This window comes from Myxocyprinus asiaticus, chromosome 27 (genome assembly GCF_019703515.2).
Source record: "Myxocyprinus asiaticus isolate MX2 ecotype Aquarium Trade chromosome 27, UBuf_Myxa_2, whole genome shotgun sequence".
In the NCBI taxonomy this organism is placed as follows: domain Eukaryota; kingdom Metazoa; phylum Chordata; class Actinopteri; order Cypriniformes; family Catostomidae; genus Myxocyprinus; species Myxocyprinus asiaticus.
Window position 1 is genome coordinate 991,214 of NC_059370.1, and position 13,637 is coordinate 1,004,850.

A 13,637-nucleotide genomic window follows, 5' to 3' on the forward strand; every position below is an offset into this window, starting at 1 on the left:
GAGAAAGTTTAGTAGTCATTTAAATGAGGGAGAGCCACGTGACGCCATGCGAAGGGCAGACATGTGAGAGACAGCTCTGCACACTTTGCTAATTTTTAAAATTATTTTCATGATATAATCCGGTGAAATTCGATACACCCAGTTACACATTTACTGTTTGAGGTAAACATGGCAAAGTCAAAATCCTCAGGCTCTGGAGACATTAAAAGACACTTACGGGTTCAAGATGAAAGCCCAGACAGGCCTGTGGACCAGGGACTTGATTTGGATGGCGCGGTGGGAGAAGGAATCCACCGTCAACTGTCCAACATGTCGGTGATGTTGACGAAGGTACTTGTGGACTTGGAGGATCTCGCTGTAATACGTCGATCGATTACGGTGATGGAAAAAAATTCTCTGAGCTAGTCACAAGAGTGACGGATGTTGAAAAACAAATTGATTATTTGGAGGCATCAGAGAGGGAATTAGCCACTAATCCGCCCGCAACCAAAGTTGATTTGGATCGTGTTCTTGAAAAGCTTGAAGATCTTGAGAATAGAAGCCGCAGGAATAACATTCGAATTGTTGGAATTCCTGAGCATGAGGAGGGCAGAGATATGGTGAAATTCCTAGATGAGCTTTTCCAGAGTCTGCGCGACATAACAGGCCACAAGCTGGAAATCGAGCGAGCTCACAGTGTCCCAGCTCGCAGATCTGCTGAGGGAGACAGGCCCGATCGATTCTGGCCAAATTTTTGAAATCATCCGATAAAGATCTCATGTTGCGCCAGGCGAGGAGCAAAGGAAAGCTTTCTTGGAAGAATTACAATATTTTCTTGTTCCCGGACTTTGCAAACTTGACGAGAGAAACGCAATCGGTTTAAGGAATGCAAGAAACTCTTACATCAGCGGAAGATCACTTTTGCTCTGATGTTTCCAGCCAGACTGAGAATAAACACCAAGGACAGCAGCAAAGTATTTACATGTCCCAATCAGGCAATGTCTTTTATTGAAACAATGGGTGAGTAACCATTGGGTGTTTTTCTTGTGAGTTGATTGGCTCAATGTACTCTGGTTTTCGAAGGAAGCTGGGCACCATTTTTGTTTCTTTTTGCATTGGCTCCACCGAGTGGTTGGAGTTTGTTTTGTTTTGTGGATTAACACTTTTCCTTAAAGAAACTTTTGCATTGATGGAAGATCACTTTTACAATGAAGTTCCCGGGCAGATTGAGAATAGACACTACGGATGACCGCAAAATATCTACATGCCCAAACAAAGGATGTCTTTTATAAAGTTGGCGGACTGTGTAAATCATGGGATATATTTTTTTGCGGCCTCCAAGTGAATTGACTCTTGACCATCCAAGGAACCGTGATGCGTGTTTCGTTTCCTTATATGCTGGTTCCGCCTAGTGGTTGGAGCTTGTTTTGTTAAATAACACTACTTCGGGACAGTTATGGATTAATCTGTCAGTTCCTTGTGCTTATGGCTCCTGTTGGCTGGAGTATGATTTGTGGAGTATTTTCGTGGGACATTGGAATGATTATGTCATCTGCTGCACTCATCAGCTGGCTCACTGAAGATTTGTTTGTCTGACCGAGGAAACTGAACGGCTTTATATCGGCTGGAATTTGTTTTGTGAAGGAATACACCTTCGAGACAGTTCTGTGAATGAGTCTTCATGTTCTTTGTGTTTATTCTGCCTATTGGCTGGGGTTTGTTTTACAAAATATTTGATGTTATGTAATTTTGCCTTACAAATTTGTGAGGCAAAATTGAGCAATCTGATGGCAAAGTTGTCACGGGGGCTCTCGTAGGCATACATGGACTCTTTGAGTTTAAAGGGATTGACGCCGGTTGGTGCTGTCATGCGTGGGGTTAATGCGCATGTTTTTCTTTTTTCTGTTTGTTTTATTTGGGGGGAAGTTTGTAGTTTTATTGTTGCATTAAGGTTGAAATGTGGTCTTCATAATTTTGTCTTTGGCACACAATTTATTTTTTCTATTATATCAAAATGTCAATTGTTAATATGAGTGGATTATCTCTCTCCACATGGAATGTGAATGGGTTGGGGCACCCCATAAAAAGAAGGAAGGTTATTTCTTTTCTTAAATGTAAGAAATATGATATAGTGTTTCTTCAAGAAACGCATCTTTCCCCGCAGGAAGCTGAAAAATTTGGGAAGATATGGGATGGACATGTTTTCTTTAGTGTTGGCTCAAGTAAGAGCAAGGGAGTCATTATATTGGTAAATAAACATTTACAATTCAAATGTCTCAAACAGATTAATGATAAATTAGGAAGTGTCATTATTGTTTTAGTAGAAATTCAGGGGCAAAGTCTGATTTTGGCGAATATTTACGCACCTAACGCTGATGATCAGGGCTTTTTTATAGATCTTGAAGGGATGTTGCAAGCCGCTGGCACCCCTCATGATATAATTTTGGGAGGAGACTTTAATCTTTTGATGGACTCAGTCCTTGATCATAGTGAAGCAAAAGTGTGTAAGCCTCCTAGAGCAACATTGACGCTTCACAGGATGTGTAAAAATCTTGGTCTTACAGATATTTGGAGACTTTTGAACCCATCTGGTAGAGACTATACATTTTTTTCATCAGTCCATAAGATTTATTCTAGAATAGATTTTTTTTATATATCCAAATCCCTCATTTCATCTGTTGTTGATTGCTCAATTGGAAACATTTTAGTCTTGGATCACACCCTGGTGAGTTTAGAGGTGTTGCCACATATAGAGAAAAAGAAATCATATAGATGGTGCCTTAATGTATCCCTTTTGCAAAATCCTGGTTTCCAACAAATGTTAAAGGCTGAAATCAATGTTTATATGGAGACCAACTGGTCCTCAGGATCCTCTGTGGGCATGGCTTGGGAGGTACTTAGGGCGGTTCTTAGGGGTCGGATCATACAGTATGCCTCATTCACCAAACAATCCAAAGCATGAGATCTTGTGGAGTTGGAAGGGAATATTAAAAGTGCCGAGGCAGAGCTGAAGCACCGAATGTCGTCTGATGGCCTCAGAGAATTGACCCAACTGAAATACAGATATAATACTATTTTGTCGCGGAAGGTGGAGTTTTGGCTATTCAGGGCAAGACAGTCATACTTTGAGTCGGGGGACAAAGCAGGGAAGCTTTTGGCTAGATATATAAAGCAGAGAGAGTTTTTTTCTACCATTCCCTCAGTGAAATCTGCTGGTGGTAAAAGATTTACCTTGGCAATTGGTATTTATAATGCTTTTAAAGAATTCTATCTTGATCTGTATAGTTCCACGTCTTCTTCTACTGATGAAAATATTAGAAACTTTGTGGAACCATTAGAACTCCCTAAACTGATGACTGAGCAAAACAAAATCTTGATTCTGAGAAAATTGGAAGAGCTTGGCGAGGTAATTAAGGCCTTGCCCACAGGCAAGTCTCCGCGGCCAGACAGCTTTGCCGCTGAATATTTTAGATCTTATGCTACAGAATTGGCTCTACATTTGCTAGAAGTTTATACGGAAACATAAAAGAATGGAAAGCTTCCTCCAACCATGACACAAGCCCGGATCAGTCTGATTCTTAAAAAGGACAAAGATCCAAGCAAGTGTAAGAGTTACCGTCCAATTTGCCTGATCCAACTAGATGTAAAAATATTGTCCAAAATTCTGGCTAACCGATTAAGTTATGACATCTATTATAGATCAGGTGGGGTTTATTCAGGGCCGTAGCTTTTCTGATAACATTAGGCGTTTCATAAATATCATGTGGTCAGTGGCGAATGATCAGACTCTGGTCACTACCATCTCACTTGACATTGAAAATGTGTTTGATATGGTAGAATGGGATTAAAATTTTGGAAATATACGGGTTTGGGAATACTTTTATTGGATGGATTAAGTTACTTTACAAACACCCGGTAGCGGAAGTACAAACAAATGGATTAATTTCAGATTACTTTACTCTGGATAGGGTCACCCGACAGGGTTGCCCTCTTTCCCCATTATTGTTCTGTCTTGCCCTGGAACCATTAGCAGCCGTGATAAGATAGGAAGATGATTTTCCAGGGGTGGTGGCAGGAGGTATGGCGCATAATCTTTTGCTCTATGCAGATGATAATAACCCCACTAGATGTATGCCTTGCCTCCACAGAATTATTAATTCCTTTTCTAAGTTCTCAGGATACAGAGTCAGTTGGTCTAAATCTGAAGCTTTGGCTCTGCCTAGCGACGGCTTTTAAGCCAGGCATCTTCCAGTGGCCCAAACAGGGCATTAAGTATTTGGGCATTTTATTCCCAGCAAATTTGTGTGATTTAGTTCGTTAATTTTGACCCCTTAATTAAAAGGTTTTCGAGCGATGAGGGCAGGTGGGCTTCATTACATTTATCTATGATTGGGAAGGTTAATGTTATTAAAATGAATTGTATTCCAAAATTCAACTACCTGCTACAATCTCTCTCTGTAGATGTCCCCCTCTCTTATTTCTAGCAATTTGATAGCATAGCGAAGTCCTTCATTTGGAATGGTAAGCGTCCCAGATTACATTTCAATAAATTACATAGGCCGATTGACAAAGGTGGGCTAGGCTTACCCAAGATTTTGTTTTATTATTATGCATTCGGTCTCAGACATTTGGCTCATTGGTCACTTCCACCTGAGAGAGCCCCTCCCTGGTTTTGTATTGAACAGGAAGTTCTTGCCCCTATTTCGCCATTGCAAAGCCTTTCTATCAAACTAATCGGAGAAGTTAAGTTATACCCCATTATCTCGCATTTGCACTCAGTATGGACAAAAGTGTCCAGAGTGTTTAATTCGGACAGTTATTTAAATGTTGCCTTGAGCATATGGCTGAACCCAAAATTATGTATTAATAAGACCTCTTTCTGCTGGTCTGAGTGGATTGTGAGGGAGGTTAATACGCTCGGTGACCTATATGAGAGTGAAGTGTTGAGATCATTTGAAAATTTGGTTCAACATTTTGGGTTTCTCAGATCTCAGTTCTTTAGGTATTTACAGCTGCGCCATCTGCTCTGTACTATTTTTGGTTGAAGTATAAACTCCCCTAAAGCGGCAGATACTCTGGGAGTGGTGATTCCTGCTTTTGGAAAAGGTCATGAGGCTTCAGTGTATTACACCCTGCTAATTCAGAGTCTGGGGGATGGAGCTTTAACTTCTATCAAGAGATTATGGGAGAAAGATTTAAACTTGGTATTGGAGGAGGGAGTGTGGGCTAGGATTCTAAAAAATATCAAGTCTGTATCTAGAGATGCAAGGGTGTGCCTTAAGCAATTCAAGATTTTACATACATTCTATTGGACCCCCTCTAGATTGTATAGGCTTGGTCTTAAAGACACACCCACCTGCTGGCGATGCCAATCGGAGGATGGAGTCACGGCCCATGTTTTTTGGTGGTGTGTTGAGATCCAGGAATTTTTGTTGAAGGTTCAGAGTTTTGTGTGTGGCGTGTTGGGCACTCAGGTTTAGTTTTGCCCCAGACTATGTGTTTTGGGCGATGGGGCGGTCATCGATATAGGGGATAAACACAAAAAAATTAGGTTTTGACCAGTGTTATGATAGGCAAGCAGCTTATGTTAAGGGGATGGAAGTCGGCTGGAGCGCCCTCATTTTGGGAGTGGTGCTCGGTGATGGGGAGGGTGGCAGCTTTCGAGGAGGTGTCGTGTAGAAGGCTGGGGATCTGGGATTCATTTGATGGGAAATGGGGCAGTTATTTGGCATTTTTGGGGGACTCTCGGGCAGGGGCTGTGGAGAGAGAGGCATAGTTTTAAATGTGTTTTATTATATATATGTTTTTTTGTTGTTGTTTTTTTTACATTTTATTTATTTATTGTGTGTGTGTGTACTTTTGTGTGACCACGGGGATGTTCAGTGGGGGTCGGGGTGGGGTTGTTGATTGGGGAGGGGAAGGGGTGGTAGTGGGAGTTGGATGTTGATTCATTGTATATATGTTTTGTTTTTCTTTGTCATCTTTATGAATCAGTAAAAATGTTAATACAAAAATGTATAATATAAAAAAATTGTGAGATTTACACTGCTAAATAAGGCAGGAAAAAAAGTCTATTGTGCAGATGTGGTATTTTGGGAATCATTCACCAATGGAGCTTGGCTGTCCTCTATTGGACATTTCTGGTACTGCATCTGAAATTTGCCACCAAAAGGTAATTTTTATATATCGACCTACAATTTAGAACAGAACTGGATTAGTCATGCGGCTTTGATTTTCTATTATTTTTACATTTCAGTTGATATTTTTAGTATATTTTAATTATATAAAAAATATAGTTTGTGCAGTACATTTTCATTACATTAAACTTACATTTCTATAACTATTTGTTTTCACTTGCACAATGAACTACCAAATGTCTTCTTTAAAAAGAGACCAGGCTTAGGTCTGTACTGCAAGTTACAACCATTTAAGATTACACCCAAATATATGAAGAAAGGAATAATAACACTAAATGTGTTGCCATGGCAACACTATTTAAGATATCAAATATCCATTTTACAATTTTACACCACAAGTGTCTTGAAATTATTCTAAAGAATTTTGAAGCAATTCATGTAAACACAAGAGGGCTATTTCAAAGCCTGATAAAATTGACTTACTTCCTGGTGCCAGTTGGTGGCGCTATGACCGTGACCTACAATAGCTGCATAAATGTGATCAGCCCCATTACAAACAAACAGCTGAATTTTCATCAAAGTCATACAATGCACACAGAAGTTATAAGGAACTTCCTGTTTCACATTTTTGCCCCTAATTTATTGCCTCGCCATGGTAACACCGTTCAAAAAATTTTAAAATCTGTTTATTTAGCATCTTCAATATCTTGGCATAATGTTGCCAACGTTAGGTGCCAGTCACTTGAATCCCCTAGTAGGAGTATTCAAAAGTTCAGACCCTGCAATTTTCAAAAAATGCACATTCAGTCCAAAATAGCCGACTTCCTGTTGGGTGGAGCTAATGACTTTAATTCTGAAAGTTGTCTGGCTTGATGAGAACAATATATGTAGCAAGTTTGGTGACTGTAGAAGAAACTGACCCCACCACTTTTGTCAAAAGGTGGCGCAACAGAGCTCCCTAGCCATGCCCATGTGTTAATTTTTGCCCAGGCCTAATGGCCAACAACTCTGATGTGTGTGCAAAATATCATGAATATTCAAGCATGCCAAGTACCTCAAAAACATGTGAATGTACAGTACTGTGCAAAAGTCTTAGGCACATTAGATATTTCACAAAAACATTTGTCTTAAGGTGGTTATTTATATCTTCAGCTTTATTGAGTCAAAATTAAATATATATTTTAGACTCCCAAACATTACTTTTGCAAATAGAATAGAATAGAAGAACAGGGAGCCCTGCAACAGATTGCATGACCCCCACAGAGCCCCCCACTGAACATCGAGTCTGGAATTACATGAAGAGACAGAAGCAACTGAGACAGCCTAAATAGATAGAAGAACTGTGGCGAATTCTCCAAGAAGCTTGGAATATCCTATCTTCCAACAACCAAGAAAAACTGAGTCCAGGTGTACCTAGGAGAATTGGTGCTGTTTTAAAAGCAAAGGTGGTCACACCGAATATTGATTTAGCTTTTTTATGTTTACTGGACTTTGTATGACATTAACCCTCTGGGGTCTGATGGTGTTTTGGGCCTTGACATTTGTGCTTTTTTTTTTACATTTAAAAATATATTAATGGCTAAAGTCTGATAACACTGTATTCAGCACAACGTTTATGCGTGGTTTTTGAAAAAACAACAATTTTAAGTCACTGAAATAAGGCCATATAACACATACTAAACATTTGTTCACAAGACTTTTGAGAACTGGATCTTGTAGCCTAGAGTTTTTGCTACAAAAATTATGTGAAAACCATCCTGATCACTCATTCATGCAAAACAATATAGTCATTTAACTTTTGTAAGACACTTTTAGTGTTAGAAAGGCCATATGCGAGGAGGCGTGGATGATCATGAATATAGATGTGATTCACACCTGATGAGACAAAGACCCGTCCCCTGAGAGAGAATGAATGTGAGGAGACTTAATGATTGAATGTATTGTTTGTAGCATATTCACAAAGTCAAGTTTAAGTTAAAATAAGTAATCTGACTATACATTTTCTTTACATAAAGACTTTACTTAAAAACTTTAGACCTACACTACCATTTAAAAGTTTTAAGATCTGTAAAAATTTTTTAATGTTTTTAAAAGAAGTCTCTTCTGCTCACCAAGGCTGCATTTATTAGATCCAAAATACAGCAAAAACAGTGATATTGTGAAATATTTTTACAATTTAAAATAACTGTTTTCTATTTGAATATATTGTAAAATGCAATTTATTCCTGTGATCAAAGCTGAATTTTCAGCATTATTACTGCAGTCTTCAGTGTCACATGATCCTTCAGAAATCATTCTAATATGCTGATTTTCTAATATGGGCATATATACAGCACATTTTACACATTTACACCCGAACAGATATTTGAAGCACAAGCTTCGTTGATGATAATGAGGCAGCATAAACACTAGTTAAAATATAATCTAAACATTCATATTATTTTTATATCATATTACATATCATATTTATATCATACAGCATACAATTTAAATACCTGCTTTAGCCAAAACAACATTTAAATGTAACTAAAACTTGCCTATTAGGACATATTTCAAATTTCAATACTTTGAATACTGGCTGGCAAGTTTGGAAATAGTCCAACTAGTAAAATATGTACTCCGCACTTTCAGTGCTTGGGCCCTAAATAATAATCCTAAGAAGAACAATAGGGCCTTTACACTTTCAATGCTTGGGCCCTAATAATATGTGGCGGAGGAGAGCAAGAGACAGACCAGTGGGTGTGGCATCAAGCCTCAGAGAGGCATTTATTGAAAATAATAATAAACATAAAATGTCCATAAAAAGAGGAGAAATAGTAACCAGGGAAAAAAACAGTGTCTAAAATAATAAGGGATCTGGCATCCTCCCAGTGAAAAGGGGCTCTGCGAAGGTCTGGGTATTGTCCATGGAATGGCCCAGGTGCAAGTGGGGTCCGATGGCCCCACGCGCTCCCCTCCTGGGCCCGAGGCATGTGGGCTGGCGCCGTCCTTCATGGCCTGTCTTCCCAGGCCCATGGCAGGTGTGAGGGGAAGGCGGCTCGGCCTTCTAGCCCGCCGGCTGCAACGCGTACTGTCCTCCCCGGACAATGTCTTTTTTTTTTTTTTTTAAATCAACTTATTCTGGGGAAAGCAGCGTTCTGAAACGCCATGTAAACAGGAATTTAGCCGTTTAAGGGATTAAAGGAGTTAAGACAAAGTACTTTATCAAAAATGGTTTCTGTCGGAGAACACGGCTTTTAAGTGTTTATGATAAAGAATTAGTGTTCTTGTATGTTTTTTTGAAGAATAAGCATGTGCGTATGTGCTCAAGTGCGTTAGGGTAAACCCCAAAGTCTAATGTAGAAGAAACCCATTTATTGCAACGTATACATACGTCGCATGACACAGTGCATGCAGCTTTCATGTCTTCATCAGCTTTAGTGCATTAAACAGCTTTCTAGTATATGTGTAAATTAGCTATTTATATTTGATATCCGCAGAAGTTATTATTCCACCCCCTGCAGAATGTCATTAACGAGTGTTCTATATTGTTGAACCAACGTGGTTTGAAAGTTTTGGGTGACAGTTGTGACGAGCTAGTTAATTTCTCCAATAAAGAATCTTACTATAGTGTTTAAGCAGTGAGTTATATCGTTGTTCAGGAAACGCACCCCAGAATAGTTAAATCAGTCATATACTCTCAGCTGAAACACACAGCTGGCCAGTAATAACTTCTAAATACTGATGTGAATGGACTTGAGTGATTGAATGCAGATGCACTGATGCATACCATTGATCATTACAGTTTGCAACAGCTGCCTGTGGCAATATTACAGTATTGCTAAATGGATCCATTCATCACGCTTTTAACAGAAAAAGGTAGGTACGCCAAATAAGTATTAATTTCACTTTTGTCGAATTACAAACCATGTGAAAAAAAAAAATCCCCTTTGTCAAATCCCTGCTCTTACAATAATCAAGAGTCCATGGCAAATTTGCCCCTGATTATTTTCACATGCAAAAGAGTTTGTGGCAAACTTGGGCAAATTGTCCATTGTTGCCAAAGGTTTGCTGCAGGTTCACTGCTGGTGAAGAGCAGCAAACTTCAGGCAAACATTTGTGGCGAATTACAAGCTCAGTTGCATGTGAAAATAATGTGTAAAATTTGTCAAGTTTGCGGCTAGTTTGCCAGAACTCTAGATGTTATTGTAAGGATGGCCCTGACCTTTCCTTCCTCTCTGGAAACTTTGTCTATACTTTGAATATTAACATTGTCTGTATACTTTGATTGCTACACTTAAATTTTCATATTTGCATTTTTGTAATAAAGTGATTATATTGTCAAAACTATATGATTTGAATTGTTTTAAATTGTTGAATGCCAAATATTTACTGCAATCAGCAGTGGTATCATGTCTTGAACAGAGGAGAGACCCAGGTCTCAATATTGATCTTTTTTTAATCAGAAAATACTATTGAAATTACTGTAATATGATGTAAACCAAACCACCACTTGTTTAATTCAAGCAATTTAGAGTATGGATAACCTTGTTTGTGTTTAACTCTAATGAGTTTATGGACAAAGTGTGTATGTACATGTGACAAATGGCACAATTAATGTATTTTGCACATTCAAAGTACATTCCCAAGTGCTTTTATTCCTCAGCATGTTTGGCAGTGTGGAACTGGACAATCTCAACCCGAGGATGGTCTTCCATGTTCACATTAAAGTCGTATACAACCTGGAGGGTCCCTTTGTGTAAGAGAGACAACATATCTGTATTTGTTTGCATGCAAGCTTGTTCCTTTTGTTCATCATTTGAAATTCAGGCTGCACAGAGGTCAACTTTGTAATCTTTTAAAAGATCAAAAGATGGAGACCGAATGGCCTGTTTTCAGATCCAGTTGAGGAGAAGAAAAAACAGTGGATCAGAAAGCAGAATTTCCAGTTTAATAACACTGTGCCTTGCACGAACACCAAGATCAGAAAAATGAATCTTGTGGTCTAACAACATTTATTGAGTTCTGTGGATCACACAGTAGTGTAATGTCTGATGGTGTTTTTGTGTCTTTAGGGAGTCTTGCACCCAGGGTTCAGTCGTGGGACTCACAGAGGTTTTAACAACACGAGGCTTCCTCTGGACCTGCACAGACAGTGACTTGTATGTTTGGTTACTTTTGCAAAATATTCTAATTCTTGAGAATGAGAACACATTATACAATGAAAAATATTAAAATAGTAACCTGCCATTGTTCCCTCAAGGATCTATTTCTACCAGATCTAACCCATTAAAATGACTATAGTTTGTGTAACCTAATTTGAAAGGTTGATTTAAGGCTGGATTACACTACATTACCTTAACACAGATTTTAATTTATTTTAGCTTAACAAAAACTGGGAGTTTTCAAGAAAATTAACCTACAAATTAATGGCTTACTTAAAGTTGTCTCTGCACATTAAGCTGGGATAAGAGAAAGTATTTCAACACCAAAAAAGTTACACACTTCAGCTTTAATTTGGATGTTTAGGTTAACTGACAATATTTTTTTACAGTTCAGGAAAAGTTTGAATTGTCAAATCTTCCTCACTCTCATGTCATTCCGATCTGCTTTGACTTTCCTTTGTGTAACACAGAAGGTTCCTAAATTCACTGGCTGGTCTTCTGAAGTCATACAATAGCTTTGTGTGATGCACAGATCAAAACTTAAGTCATTATTTACTGAAAATCTTGCTCTCTCAAATCAAATATGGTGCCTTCAGACACATTGCATCAGATTTTAGCTCACTTTTATCAAAATGATTTAAAAAAGGGTGGAAATTGCCATACAGGAGCCAACAGTATTGGCAGTATACCACAATATCAAATTTTGAGTATAAACCAGAGTACTACAGAAGCTAAAGCAGAAGTGTAACTATAGAAAAAGTAGAGAAAAGAGAGTCAGTCCTGAAGGCCAACATCATATCCTTGAATTTGCTGCTGGCAGCTTTGGGTAGCCACTGGCGAGATGCCAAGAGGTGTGTAAAACTCAATACTGAGAGTGTCTGCTTTCCTGTTCATAACCTCCACCAGTATTTGAATTAATCTTTATGGTGTATCTCACTAGCCAGGTCCTTATGTCACTCCTGGGTCTGAGGGCATGGACTTATCTAAAAGACCTCATGCTGCATGCTATTCCCAGGTGGTAAACTATGTAAACTCTCATCAGGCTCTCTAGCACTCAACCAGATGTTGATTCCATCAAATGAAAAACAGTGTTGGAGAGTAGTTAACTAAAAGTAGCAACACTACTACTGTGTTTAAACTACATTTTCAATAGTATGACAGTAGCTATTTTTATAATAGTGTGGCTTTTCCAGTAACAAAAAACATTTTCCAATGAGTAGTGCTGTAGCATCACAAAACGCTACATTTGTCACGTTGTTTTGTGAATGCTATAATGGAGCTGAAGGAGTAATCAAAACCTAAACTGTCCTCTCTCTGGGTGCATTCCATTCAAAAGTAATCATCATCCCTAAGCCTTATTCTATTCAAAGACTTTCCCATCCCATAATTTATGTCATTTGGAACGCAGGGTCTCACATGTAGTGCTGAAAACCAAATCGTCTAGTGAATCTGTTTAAAGGTTGAAATAAACAATTCCCTTCTAATTAATGTTGTGTAATTCCAATACTTATTAGTGAGTCATAGTGAGTCAGTATTTTTGGATGTTTAATGTAAACGAACTGATTCACTTAATCCTTAGAGTCTTTGCTTTCTTTTTAGAAGCGAAATATTTAGTTTATTGCTCCAGTTTATCACTATATTTTGATTCATTTATATAAAATATGGTGTTTTCTAGTTGTATTATTGTATAGTAAATATATATTTATTCAATTTAATGTTGTCACCCTATTTATTAACTCTTATGATAATTAACCATGATTTTACAATTGACATATTGTTGTATAAAAAATTGGATCATGTGTAATTTTCTTCAGTTAAATACTAACAAATCTGAGGTTGTTATAATTGGTCATGGTTCTAAAAAAAAACGTTGAACAGGTGGTGAGAAATTTGGGCATCTATTTTGATAAAAATGTACATTTAGAAAATTATGTCAGATAATTCGTTTTTATCAGTTAAAGAACATTTCCAAGGTTAGACATGTCTTGAGTTTTAGGGATACAGAGAAGCTTATGCTTTTATTTCGTCTCGCCTAGATTATTGTAATGCCCTGTTTTCAACTTTAAAGGAATACTCCGGGATCAATACAAGTTCAGCTCAATCTACAGCATTTGTGGCATAATGTTGATTACCACAAAAAAAATATTTTAACTCGCCCCTCCTTTAAAAGAAAAGAAGCAAATATTGAGGTTACAGTGAAGCACTTACAATGGAAGAGAATGGGGGCCAATTTCTGAATGTTAATCCTTACAAAAATTTAGAGTTCACTGCAAATTTGCCACACATAATTTTCACATGCAAATGAGCTTGCGGCAAATTGTCCATTGTTGCCAAAGGTTTGCCAAAGGTACACCACTACCGGTGAAGAGCTGCAAAC

The 13,637-nt window shown here is 38.2% G+C and overlaps 2 protein-coding genes across 2 annotated transcripts in view; one reads left to right on the top strand and one right to left on the bottom strand.

The window, feature by feature from the left end:
- The window catches only part of LOC127418180 (uncharacterized), a 446,156-nt gene that overhangs the window by 396,472 nt on the left and 36,047 nt on the right, over window positions 1-13,637 (bottom strand). The window lies entirely within an intron of this gene.
- The window catches only part of LOC127418175 (ADP-ribosyl cyclase/cyclic ADP-ribose hydrolase 1), a 53,281-nt gene that overhangs the window by 37,009 nt on the left and 2,635 nt on the right, over window positions 1-13,637 (top strand). Inside the window, exons 8-10 of the mRNA XM_051658623.1 lie at window positions 9,901-9,974; window positions 10,762-10,854; window positions 11,171-11,257. Coding sequence (XP_051514583.1) covers window positions 9,901-9,974; window positions 10,762-10,854; window positions 11,171-11,257 — 254 coding nt within the window. The remainder of the gene's footprint in view (window positions 1-9,900; window positions 9,975-10,761; window positions 10,855-11,170; window positions 11,258-13,637) is intronic.